Source organism: Lipotes vexillifer, unplaced genomic scaffold (genome assembly GCF_000442215.2).
Source record: "Lipotes vexillifer unplaced genomic scaffold, Lipotes_vexillifer_v1.1 scaffold397, whole genome shotgun sequence".
NCBI lineage: Eukaryota > Metazoa > Chordata > Mammalia > Artiodactyla > Lipotidae > Lipotes > Lipotes vexillifer.
This window is the reverse complement of record NW_006772681.1, coordinates 225477-238078: the sequence shown is the minus strand read 5'-3', so window position 1 is coordinate 238078 and position 12602 is coordinate 225477. Positions and strand designations below refer to the sequence as shown.

General features: G+C 48.4%; 1 protein-coding gene across 3 annotated transcripts in view; it reads left to right on the top strand.

The window, feature by feature from the left end:
- Positions 1-9251, top strand: part of DHX35 (DEAH-box helicase 35) — a 73443-nt gene extending 64192 nt beyond the window's left edge. For 2 of the 3 annotated variants that reach the window (XM_007447703.1, XM_007447702.1), the window contains 4 exons: positions 440-521; positions 2683-2754; positions 3932-4043; positions 8005-9251. In XM_007447703.1, coding sequence (XP_007447765.1) covers positions 440-521; positions 2683-2754; positions 3932-4043; positions 8005-8049 — 311 coding nt within the window. In that variant the 3' untranslated portion in view covers positions 8050-9251. Of the gene's footprint in view, positions 1-439; positions 522-2682; positions 2755-3931; positions 4137-8004 lie in introns of those variants that run through there. The other variant, XM_007447701.1, reaches the window with a different exon arrangement.
- Positions 9252-12602: the final 3351 nt, after the last annotated feature.

The window sequence follows — 12602 nt, the reverse complement described above, 5'->3', positions numbered from 1 at the left end:
TTACAAACTGTAGCTATAATCACAGAAATAATATTGTAGTGTTAGTGTCCCAGGTTGTGTCTTATGGAAGGAACATCATTCCTGCAAAATGCTCTCCTGAAAGGGAGTTCCGAGGTCACTGGCTAGCCTGTGGAGTGCTCTGTAGGCTCTGGTGCTCAGCCTTGGTCTTGTCATCTGTGGCCCGGGGAGGGGTTGGGGGCCCCAGGTTAAGGGAACAGTCCAGCGTATTTCCCTCAGCAGCCATTGTGGGAGGGTGGGGACCTCCATAGATGGTGCCAGGGCAGGTGTCCAGCACTGGGAAGCGTGGGGCTGGGATCCGTCCAGGAGATGGTTGCGAGGTAGCTTGAAGCAGCCTGGGATGGGCCTCACGGCACAGGCCTGAGCACACCGAGCATAGGGCAGAAGTCTCATCCATCACTCTGTTTGCTACCTTGTGTAGGTGATCCAGATCCAGTTCTGAGGTGCATTGTTTCCGGATTTTTTGCAAATGCTGCGAGGTTTCATTCTACTGGAGCTTATAGGTAACATGATATTTTGTGAAGTCATTTGTGAAGTCACTTAAGGCATTGAAATCTTAAAAATAATCCAAACCCCATAGCAAGGTGACATACAGGGAAAGTAGAGAAATGAAATCATTTTTCTTTATTTGTATCTTGCCTCTTTCTAAAGATGCATTGAGGTTAGCTGTATAGCTTTAAGTGAAATGTCTTAACTTTATGGAAATGATTCTCAAATAACTCAGCCCATCTACATGTTGTAGGAGGATGACAGTCACAAGTCTGGAAGCTGGTAATATTTCCATTCTAATCAGAGAATAATAGGACCAGAGGGAACCGTTAAAGATAATCTTTCCTAGAGAAGTTACTTTTGCCCTTGGGCAGTTCCTGATGTTTTTAGAGATTTGCAGAACTGCAGCTACCCAGATAGATAGTGGCCACATTTGAATGTTGGCAAGTGTTTTTTTTTTTTTTTGGTACGCGGGCCTCTCACTGTTGTGGCCTCTCCCGTTGCGGAGCACAGGCTCCGGACGCGTAGGCTCAGCGGCCATGGCTCACAGGCCCAGCCGCTCCGCGGCATGTGGGATCTTCCCGGACTGGGGCACAAACCCGTGTCACTGCATCGGCAGGCGGACTCTCAACCACTGCACCACCAGGGAAGCCTGGCAAGTGTTTCTTCATGTGCTGGCCACCCCTCCCACTGCTATAGACTTCAGCCTGTCTCTTCCAGTTCCATTTTCTAGGCATAGAAAAATCACTGAGCATTGATGCCCTCCGATAACCTCTAGTATATTCAAATGTGGTAAAAGGTAACACATAGTTTAGGCCTCTTCTCTAACTGAATCATTCCAGTTCTTTGAATTGTTATTTTTAGTCTGTCTTTTCTGAGCTCGTTTTAGTCTCATAACTTCATTGTAGCTGGTTTAAAGCACAGTGATCATGACGATCTCTTCTTTAATAAGGGAGCAGTCAAAAGGCTTTCTCCCCAGCTTGTCTTTGGATTTCCTCCATATATTGTCATTAGGTTTTTCCCCTCAGAACATATGACAGTCCTGTGATCCTGCAGTCACCAGAAGTCCCGTCCCGGACACTGGGCTTTGTTAATGAGCCCAGTGTTGCATTGGGCTTCTTTGTTTTTTTTTGGCAACCAGGTCTCCTCCATTACATTTGTCTGTAGTGTGTTCTGTTTGCTACTCCAGGCCAAGTAGTCTAGCCTATCAGTATCATGATTCTGTTTCCCATTGTTTGAGATCCTCCTCCCAACGATAAGTGGTCCCTGTTTGAGGCAGCTCTGGAGAGGCCTGTGATCTTCTCCAGTGAGTGCCGTTATTTTGTTATCATTTGAGTGCCCTGCTCTCCTCAAGAGTATTAATTAGCAATTTCTACTAGCATTTACAGAATTCTTTCGCCAGTGTCCTCAAAAAAAATACAGACTACATAATAGGCTTCGCGGTGGTTGGTCCCTTTGAGACATCTGATAGGACAGCCAGGACCCCAACGCTGGCTTTATTTCAGCACCAGAGATGAGCTGGGTCATGGCCTTGAGGCACTTGCCTGACACATAGGTCCCTGGCACCCACAGAAGTGCTCTGTAATTATGGTTTGGGCAGCAGCATCCTAATCCATTAAGGTTCTCTTGTGAGCTCCTCTTACCAATAGTTGTGTGCGTGGTTAATATTTTTTGAATTAAATTGAATCAAGTCTGAGTTGGAATTTGAAATATTACCTCAGAGAAGTGGATAGTCTAATATTGAGCTTTCTTTTTTTCTCCTATTATAGTCTCCCCCATTAGACAGTCTTTACTATTTATCTTTACTATTTAACCTTGTTTAATAGAAAAGTTTATAGACGTAATCGTATATATTATTTCTGTCCTCAAGGAAATTTTTGAAAGAGAACCTACAGAAAATAAACATAAACATAGGCAGAGCAATGTATTTCTCGGTTATTTTTTTGAATGCCCATGTGTTGCTTTTCTTCTCCCTTTTTTGTGTGATTTATTCTTGATTTCTAGAGTGACAGCGGGGGAGGGATCATAAAGGGCACAAGAGAAGATGGAGAGAATAGTTGTGTTTGTGTGAAGTACATCCTGCATGCATTTTTGATGACGTTAAACGCGTCTGTGGGAAGGTCTTGCTGTAAGTGTTTAAAATGTACTTGAGACAAAATTGTTCTGCTTCCCAAGGACCATCCGTGACGATCATGAATTGCACATCCACCCTGCATCGGTCCTCTACGCAGAGAAGCCACCCCGCTGGTAAGCCCCCTCCTGCTTCCCTGCCTCGTAAGCATGTTGAAGGCAAGGCCTAGTTCTTGTTCTTCTCTGGGTCCCTAGCGCCTGGAGTACAGGCGCCCAGTACACGTTTGCTGACTTTGTTCTACCGTGATCGGCTATAGAATTTCTGCTCTATCAAGGATCCCTTTAAGCCAGTGGTCTTATTCCTCTGCTCACTCATCCACTCAGCAAACGTTCATGTTCACCCATGGACTAGGTGCTCTGTCCTTGCGCTGGGCACAGTTGTGCAGAGAGCAGTTCAGGTCCCAGCCCACAGCCTGACAGACACAGATGGGTTCCAGTACCTGGGGAGAAAGGCTTTGATAGAGGGGTGTATTTGATAGGTGGCTGAGGTTGGCACTTCATGTGCCAGAGAGTCAGGGCTGGCTGCTTCAGGGAGGAGATAATACTTGCTCTGGAAACGGATATTTTTTTTTTTTTGGCCATACGGCGAGGCATGCGGGATCTTAGTTCCCCGACCAGGGATTGAACCCGTGCCCCCTGCAGTGGAAGTGTGGAGTCTTTAACTACTGGACCGCCAGGGGAGTCCCTGGAAACTGATATCTATAGTAATATATGCACTCCTGAAATCTGGGGATTTAAATTACCTTCTTGGCTCTTTGGTGTCTGTTACCTCAGCCTCAGGCAAACCTTTTTTAATAGAAGTATAATTTATATAGATTGGAAGAGTATTGACAACTGTGTTGCCCACGTAACCCATACTCCTAGTAAGATATAGAATACTTTCATCTCTCTAGAAAGTTCCCTTGTGTCTCTTTACAGTTAATTCCCAGCTCCTTTCAGAATCAGTGAGCCTTTGCTTCTATTTCTGCATTTTCTAATACATTAGGCTCTGTTCAGAGTTCTGTAAATAAAAGCATAAGGATCCAGAGGGTCCTGTGCTGATAACTGAGATGTCTTGGAAATCACGTAGGACTTGGAGTCTCCTCTCTAAAATGGACACACTGGTACCCACCACTCAGGTCATGAGGCTTAAGTGAGCAGCATGAATGCATTTGTTTAATGTAGTGCCTGGCACACAGAATAGATAGAAACACGTTAAAGGTCAAGGGGAAAAAACTCATCATCTCTAATTGTTGTGATTCTGACTCTCATCATAAGATACAGGAAATTAGCTCATGTTTTCTTCTTGTTTCAGGGTTATCTACAATGAAGTTATCCAGACCTCCAAGTATTACATGAGAGATGTGACCGCCATTGAATCTGCTTGGTTATTGGAGCTGGCTCCTCACTTTTATCAACAAGGAACGGTAGGAATGAACCGAGCCCGTCCCCCAGAACCACCTGTTACCTGCCTCTTTGTATTTTTAAATACACATTTATTTTCCAGTTTAATGTCCTAAACTTGCTGTCCCCTCCCCCCACCCCACAATGGTACATAGGGTGAAAGGCCATTACCATGCATGGTCCCATGAAATGAAATGAAAGCACCATACCATTGCTCGTGGTGAAGTGCATTTAAACATAAATCCCTCCAACTTACACGACAAAAAAAGAGAATGTATCTTCAGCTCTTTCTCTCTCCCTCTGCTCTTCTAAACCATTTCCAAAGAAGTTCTGTCACACTGGACTGTGTTCACAGGGAGCAGCACAAATATTTTCTGATGAGGATTGCCTCGCCAAGATGGTAAACACATGTGCAAGCTTAAACCCGAGGCGGTTTAAACACATGGTGGGAGATGCTGAGCGCCGGCATCGCTGTGTATATAGTATATGCTCTTCTTCCATGGCAGACATGTGCATTAATTAGGCATCTTTGTCATCTCTGATCTGTTTTGCTTTTAGACTGTTTTTCTACCTCGTTATGGGTCACATTTTCCTGCTTCTCTTGTGTAGTAATTTGTTGTTGTATGCTGGACATTATAGGTGCTTTGTTGTGAAAAGTTGGTTTTGTTGTTTTTATAGAATATTGAGTTTTTTCCTAGTAGACAGTACTGGCAGATCAGTTTAATTCCACCGAGACCTGATTTTAGTCTTTTTCAGGCAGGTCTAGAGTAGCCCTACTCCTAAGACATGGGCTTTTTGATGCCTCAACTGAATGCCTAGGATGTTCATTGAGGCCTTTGCACTCTGCCTGGTCAGAGCTCCAGTGTCTCCAGCACTGTACAAACCTCCAAATCTCCATGTCAGGTCACAACTCCCCAGTAACTAGTCTCTGCCAGCCTTATGGAACCTTGGCCTTCACATGTGCAGCTTAGCTTTCAGCCAAAGACTTAAGGGTGGTAGCTCTATGTAGGGTTCTGGAACTCCTCCTTTCTGATGCCCTGTCCTGCAAATTCCAGCTGGCTCAGCAGCTCTGAACTCTGATCTGTGTTCCCTCTGCACAGCTACACTGTTCTCTGTTTAGGGTTCACTTCCCTATGACAAGGTTTGGAGGGCCATGCAGAGACCTGGGATGACTATAAAGCTCACCTCGAGTGTTTCCTTTCTCTCAAGGATTACAGCCCTGTGCTGTTACCCAGTGCCTGAAAATGATTGCTTCAGATATTTTGTCCAGTTTCACCATTGTTTACCACAGAAGGGAAACCAAAACCTGTTACTTCATCAAGGCTGTAACCAGACTACCGTGTTTTCAAACCAAAATTTGGCTTGACTGGTATATTTTAAAATTGGGAGATTTCACATTAAATATGGATTTCAAGATTCTCTTGAAGGAAATGTTAAATTTGCTGAGTTTCTGAGCCTGAGTTACTGCCTGGCAGCAATCAACAGGGGCTGAGGAATGGCTGGCTGCCTGCGGTGGGTGAGTGACTCTCTCCAGGTCCTGCCTCACTTGTTTATTTCACTTGCTCAACTCTTCAAAACATTTGAGTTGTGATCCTATAAATGGAAGGATCTTCACATCCCTCTCCCTCCAGCAATGTTAAGGGAAATTGTCCTTTTAAAATCTTAACGATATTTAAATCTTAAACAATATGACAAAAAAGCCTTTCAAACCTGCATCATTCTTCACGTATCCTCATCCAGATATTTCAGCTAGAAATGAGGTCAACTGCAGGGACTGAGAAAAACCTGGTGTGTTGTCTCTGCTGTACTGGGCTGGTAAGAATAAACCTGAAGTGAAAGAAAATCTTCCTGCAAAAACCACTCAGGTGGGAAGCAGCAGACTTCAGAGGTCCAAGAGCAGCCATTAGAAATGCAGGCGAGAGACTAAGCAGCAGGGTGCACCGCGAGGGTGCTTGTTAGAGTAGCAGGAATCAGGCACTTAGAGAAGGGTGAATCTGAAGTGGCCTCAGTTAGACTCTTGGAGAACAGAATTAACCTAGAAGCGGAGTCAAAATGACAGTTTCTCTCGGTCGAACACAAAGTTAAAGAGCAGATTGCCCCAGAATTTTGGAGAAAATGACAATATGCCAAGTGTGTCTTTTTTCTCCAAATGCCTGTTTTTCAGCTCCTCCGCTCCACTCTGATGACTGCCTGTGATCAGAGTATTTTTACTCTGAGAGAGGCCGGGACCTCAGAAATCACCTAGGTCGACAACCTCATTTTACAGGCCTCATTTTACAGGCGAGGGCCCTACCCTTCCCACACCCCAAGAAACTTGGACCCTCCCTAACTAAACAGTCCAAACTTGTCCAAAATGGATTGATTTCTCCAAGAGCCCTGCTGCTCTCCAGTGGCCGCCCATGTATGGTGGATGGTCCTTTGTTGAGCATAGTGTAGCACCTCGCAACCACGCACAGCCCACAGATCCTCCCCGGCTCTGTTCCTGGCATCTTTGGTGACTTTCCCTTACCACTGTTTTTCAGAGTGTTGCCCTCACCCTGTAAAGAGGCCTGAAATGGTCCAGAGTCAGCTTTGTTTATACTCAACATTCTCCTCAGAAATGAGCACCAGAAATGGTCCCACAGGCATGATGACCTCACCCCCATTCCCAAGCTAAGGCTGTGGGTGTCTACCATTAGTGGGAGGGGTCACGTCAGGTGAAGTGCACAGAGGAGGGAATTTGGAGAAATTCAGGAAGATCCACAGCTGGAGAGGGGAAGGACAGGGTGACCTTTTCAGAGATTTGCCTTTCAAGTCCTTAAATTTTTTCTCCTGATTCTGAGATACCTTTGGAATCTAGGGAGATCCCTCTTCACCAGGGCCTTTGCAAGAATCCATACTGGCCCTTCCTTGGGCATAAGTGGTTAGAAAGTGTGGCTTCTTGCAGCTCATTCACCCCTATGTCCTGTTCACTTGGCCACTCATCCTGTCGTGCTTGGTGGGGTGCTTCATCTTCTTTTGCACCTGCATTCTTTCAGGGCCTGCAGTTCTCTGTCGGCGAGGGGGATGGCTGTCTTGAGGCCATTGTAGGTGCACTAAGAAATGGGGTTTGGGCACGGAGTGTGAGTGTGCTGGGGTTGGCGGGCCTGCTCTGCTGGCAGTCGGCGGGTTGGGGATTCCTCGTTTGGAGATCCTGCTGTATGTTAGGGCAGCACATCTGGGATGTCTCCTGATTGGTGGTTTATGATTATTAAGAGGGTGTCAGGAATACCTCAGTTGGTGAACAGAGGACCTTTATTGAAATCTTCCGTTTATACTCCCTGCCTCAAATGCATATTTTAGGATTTCTAGCACTTTTGGCTTTACTTTAGAGTGTAAAGAATGCTTGTCTCCCCCAGTCCTATTATCTGATGCCCATGATTATAATGTTATGCTTCCTGGGTTATTTATACTGGTAGAGAGTGACATTTCTAAAAGAAAAACGTGTCACCAGGAAGTGTCCTTTTCCTGTGTGTCTTCCCCACTCTTGCGCAGGGCTCCATGAGAGTAGGGCCTCGAGCTCAGGTACCTGACTTTAGTTGGCTGACCTCTTTGTTGCTAAGGGGAGAAGACCTTCCCTTGACCGTTCTCAAGAAATTCTAGGAAACGCGAGGTGATCTGTGGCCCGAGCCGAGGTCCCAGAGCAGCACAGATATTGGGCTGCAGTGCTGGCCGGGGGGCCTGGGGTGGAGGGAGAGACGCGTCTCACTGACAGCTGCCCGCAGAGCCCCGGGGGCCCAGGTTGAGCCAGGGTGGCCTGACCTCGGGCTGTGTGGCTTACTGAAGGCCCGTTTCCTTTGTTGGTCACTTGGGCTTTTTTCCTCTATTGCCTGAGGGGCAGGGCATTTACTGAGAAGGTGTGGGCCAGATGGAAGCTTTGATTTGGTCACTTCCGTGGGAACCATGTTGAAGTCTGCTTTCTTTGTCTGACTGACCCCAGCGATGACGTTTTCTCTTCTCTTGTAGCACCTGTCCCTAAAAGCCAAGAGGGCCAAGGTCCAGGACCAGTGAGCAGAGCTGGGCTGCCGCTGCAGGGGCTGCTTGATGCCCTCTCCTCCACTCTGCCCACCGCCCCCGCCCCCCCCCACCATTGGGGAGCTGGTGTCAGCTCCTGCGGACCCGGTGTCAGCTCCTGTGGACCCTTCATCGGCTCTTAAGTGGGCTGCAGCCTGTTCACAGCCCCTTCCCGCCCCTCAGCATCTGCATTCCTCGCTGGGATCCCAGAGGAGTTTGTGCCTGGGAGGGCATCCTGCCTCTCGGGGGCTGGAAGGCCTGTGCTCTTTGCTCACCCAGCACCCTCCCTGGCCCAGCGTGCCACGGCCACCAGGCATGCAGTCCTGGCCCAGCTTTGTGGGGAATGAGGAAAGCAGGCTGCCGCAGGCTGAAGCACCACGTGGAGGAGGGCAGAGGGTTTGCTGGGCTGGCTCTGTTTTCCCTGCTGGGGTCCCGGCTCCGTTGACCACTGAGGTCCGCGGCCAGGTGTGAACAAGTGTGTATCTGTGAAGGCCTGAGACCCTGGAAACATGGTGGATTTCTGTCAGAATCACCCAGGGCGTGTCTAGTAGGCACAGGGGCCCCCAAACCAAGCAGCTTCTGTTTTCCCTCTGCCCGTGTCACTATTTGTCAGCGGTCAGGAGACTTGCGAGGCTTGGCGATTGACAGAGAGGACCCATGCGTGCTGTGCTTTGTTAACACAGGGTTTCTCTGCTTCACAAGCGGGCTTAAGCTTCCCCTCCGTGCACGGTACCGTGTCCTGATGCCATTAGTGAAAGCTCATCAGCTCAAACCCCACCCCGGATCCTCTGTAGCAGAAATTCACAACAGTTTAGAGGCACTAAGCCTCTGTAGCTCAGGAACATAACTTGTACATTTGCCTTTTGTTTCCTTGGGTTCTTGCAAGAATGCCAGACGGGGGCAGGGGCTCTTCCAGCAGGCACTGGTGTCATTGTCCCCCGGGCTGCTTTGCTGTGATGATGTTTGCATTTCAACCCATGACTGATACAGATTGTTTTCCCCTTACTGTTTCGATGACATTTCTTTTAAAAACACGTAGCTCGAAAGTTTATTTTTGTACTGATGTTAGTTTGGATGAGCCACTTTTGGCACCAAATGTGTATGTCATTTTTATTTCTGTTTTATAAACATGTAAATAATAGTGATAACTTGTTAATAATAGTAAACCTTTATACTTAAAGTAAATGTATTCCCTCCCATGCGTGGTTCTCGTGGTCTGTATTTTAAGATGGTCCAATTAATTCTTCCCAGTGAGGGCTTGACATTAGCTAAGAAACCAGATGCTTGGCACACAGCAGCTTTGGGGGGGTCACATGGCCACAGGAAGCCCCATAAAGCAAGATCATGTGACCAAATGCCTTCCAGAGCTTTTTAGAGCAAACGTGGGATGTTGTTTAGATGAAGTCCCAAGGGAGTGCTAATTCCTCCCAGTTTCCGATTGGGATCCTTGTGGAGAAAGAAATACTTTTATAAAGTCTGAATTTAGGACCAGGGCTGATCCTAAAGAGCTTCTGTTGGGGTGGAAGGAGGAAAAGGTGCAGAATCCACATCCTCCGGTGGGTGAGACCACAGATCAAAACAGGAGATCAAATACAACAGTCCTGGGTGCAGCCCGGAGCCAGCACGGCGTCACTGGTCGCCTCTGCCTGTGCGTCCCTGAGCCCAAGCACATCTGTGCCCCTGTGCCCACACCAGGGCACGCCTCTGAGCTTTGTACCCTGTTTCACGTCGCAGCCTTGTGTGTGGAGAGGAACCATCACCGTCAGACGCTTGCAACCACGAAATCATGGCTTTGGCCCAGGGCCTTCTTTACGTGTATCTGCAGGACCACGTGACCTCATCAGAGAGCAATGACCCAGCCTGGCTGAGAGAGGCCAGCAGGGCCTGATGGCCTAGCAAGCTCACAAGACTTTGTCCCCAAGTCATTCGACAAGAATGAGTCCCCTCAAGCCCCACATGGGTTTTCAGATATTGTTAGTGAAATTTCCGCAGTACTGGTGTCCTCCTCCTGAAGCCAGCTGCTCGGGTGAGACGGTGGAGGGGAGTGCTGTCCTGGAGGCGCGGAGATGGGTGCTTTCTGTGCTTGTTCACACTCCGCTGGTTCTCCCTTGCAGCCGGTCTCCCTGAGGGCTGGATGGAGCCGCCTCAAGAAACCCCTGGTCCAGCCCGTACTCCTGCCCAGCTCAGTACAGTCGTCAGATGCTGGCTGAGCACCTGGGCTGCGTGCATGGCACAGGGATGGGGGTGGAGACGTTTGATGACAAGTGACTGGGTGAGGGGACCAGCACGGAGGCAGGGGTCGAGGATGACAGTGTTGAGAGATTGCAGAGGCCACGGTGGTAGTTAGAAGCGAGGCAGCATCCAAAAGAAGCTTCCCCACAAGACCCTTTCCTTGTGAACATACAGATCGTGCTCACGTTCTGCTGTCCTGTCTGTCCCCTCCCAGTTGAGCCTTTCTCTTTGGCCTTGAACGTGGAGAGTCCCACCGTCCCCCAGCTCCACGCTCTGGCATCAGCACAGCCTGCGACCAGTGCTGTTTTCCCTTGGTGGCCCACGTGCTTCCATTCAGTCTGGGTTCCCTTGCCTTCTGTGCCTGTTCCCAGCTCTGTTTTTCAGGACGCAGTGCTGATGGCTTCTGGTCACTCATTTCATGGGGTTGAGTGGTGCGGCACAGGTCTGAGGTGCCTAAATTCGGATGACTGAGAGACCCCATCCTGGAGCTATTGAACCAGATCTCTGACTGTGGGACCTGGGAGTCTGCAGTTGGAATAGCTCCAGTCCAGATGATTCTAGTCATGTGGTGGATTGGGAACCACTGATAAAGGAGACAGATGTCATGAGGACATCAACCCAGGGAGGGAGGTGAGTCACCAGCTGGGCAGTCAGGAGGAGCATCAGACTTGAGTGACAGATTTTATGCAGGTGGTACCCTAACCTATACCAGGATCCACCCCAAGACCACTGGCCTGTTCCTGTAAAGCTCTGATCAGTGGGGTTGGAATTCAGCTCCAGGCAGGCTGTGATGGTGAGCACCGATGTCGGCCCACGAAGAGTTTTCCCGACTGCCCTCTCCAAGTGACAAATGTCATAATAAGCGTTTCGTAAAGCTTAAAGTTATTCTATATAAAAGATCGTCCCATCCTTTAGTTTTGTGTGTGTGTGTGTGCCAAAATGTTCTTTCTTTTAGAAAATGTTCTTTCTTTTAGAAAATGATGGTGATATTAGATGGTAGTTTAAAAAGATGTTTTCCTTGGAAAAATAAAACATCAACAATCTTACATCAGTCTCCCAATTAAAAACCAATTCAAAACAAAAACTGTTGATGAAATCCCCAAGTCCAGGAGCCACTCGATTGTGGGCTAAGTGGACTGTGCGGGCCAGCTGGCAACATCAGCACCAAGCATCATAGCTCTGGGGAAACGGGCTGCCCTGCCAGCAGCTGAATTGCAAGTGAACTTCTGGAGCAGTAGGAGGACTGCCTGTCTTTACATAATTGGAAGGATTCAAAGCAGCAGCACCAGCCTGCAGATCCCTTACTTCACCTTTAGATAAGATCAGATACTTCCCACTCTCCAGTGAATCACCTGGATGTTTCCTCAGCCTTCCAACTTGTGCTGAAACAGGATGATGGAACTCTGGATTTCCTATCTGTTTAATCTCTTTTTTCCTGTCATTGGAACTGGAAATAGCCAATCAAATCATTTCATACTCAAGCCGGCCACTTCGGGGCGAGTAGCTAGTCTGGGTGGAGGTGTCCTGGAGAGGGTTTGTCCCTGGATCCTCACGGCCACTGCTCTGTCTGGCAAGCCAAGGGGATGTTCTGGCACCTCTGGTGAGTCACAGGGATGTTGCCTTCTGTGTTCTTGGGTGGTATGGAACTTGTTCAAACAGGCTGTCTTCTTGCCTACCAAAGAGATTCCATGGCATCATTTTCCCTGGCCCTGTGGCATGGGTGGCCTCAGCCTCACCTGTGGGCTTAGCCGAGGGCAGGGAGTGAGCCAGAGAGGCTGGGAGATTCACGAAGCGGTTGGTGTGGTGGTGAGGGGCTTGCTGGGGAGAATGCCCCAGAATCTCCATAGCCAGGCGAAGGCCCAGCATGGGCCGCTGCCCACGGCTTGTCCATGGACCATGGTCTAGGTCCTGGCCAGGATTTTCCCTGGCCCCAGACTGATGGGGAGAACCATTACATGATCGAAAGGCTGCCCAGGACCCTGCTTCCGGCCCACTCCACCTGGACCCCAGGGCCTCCAGGGGCAGGACTTGGCTGGTAAGGAATTACCAGTCTGCCTTCAGTTGGTTCCTTTGAGCCTTTTTCTCTCCATTTCCACTTGCTTTGTTTTCAGTTCTGAACTACAGTCGGGTTTTCTTAGTACCTGCCCTGACACTGTTTACTCTTAGCTCTTTGTTTTTTGTTTTCATGTGTGTGTATGCTTTGTCCCTTTAACCTTTATTTCTCTGGCTTCTGCGTCATTTCCCTTTTTGCCATGAAGTTTAAGAAAGTATGTAGATGTATGCGATTTGCTTCCTGTTTATGCTGTTTTAAAAAGCAT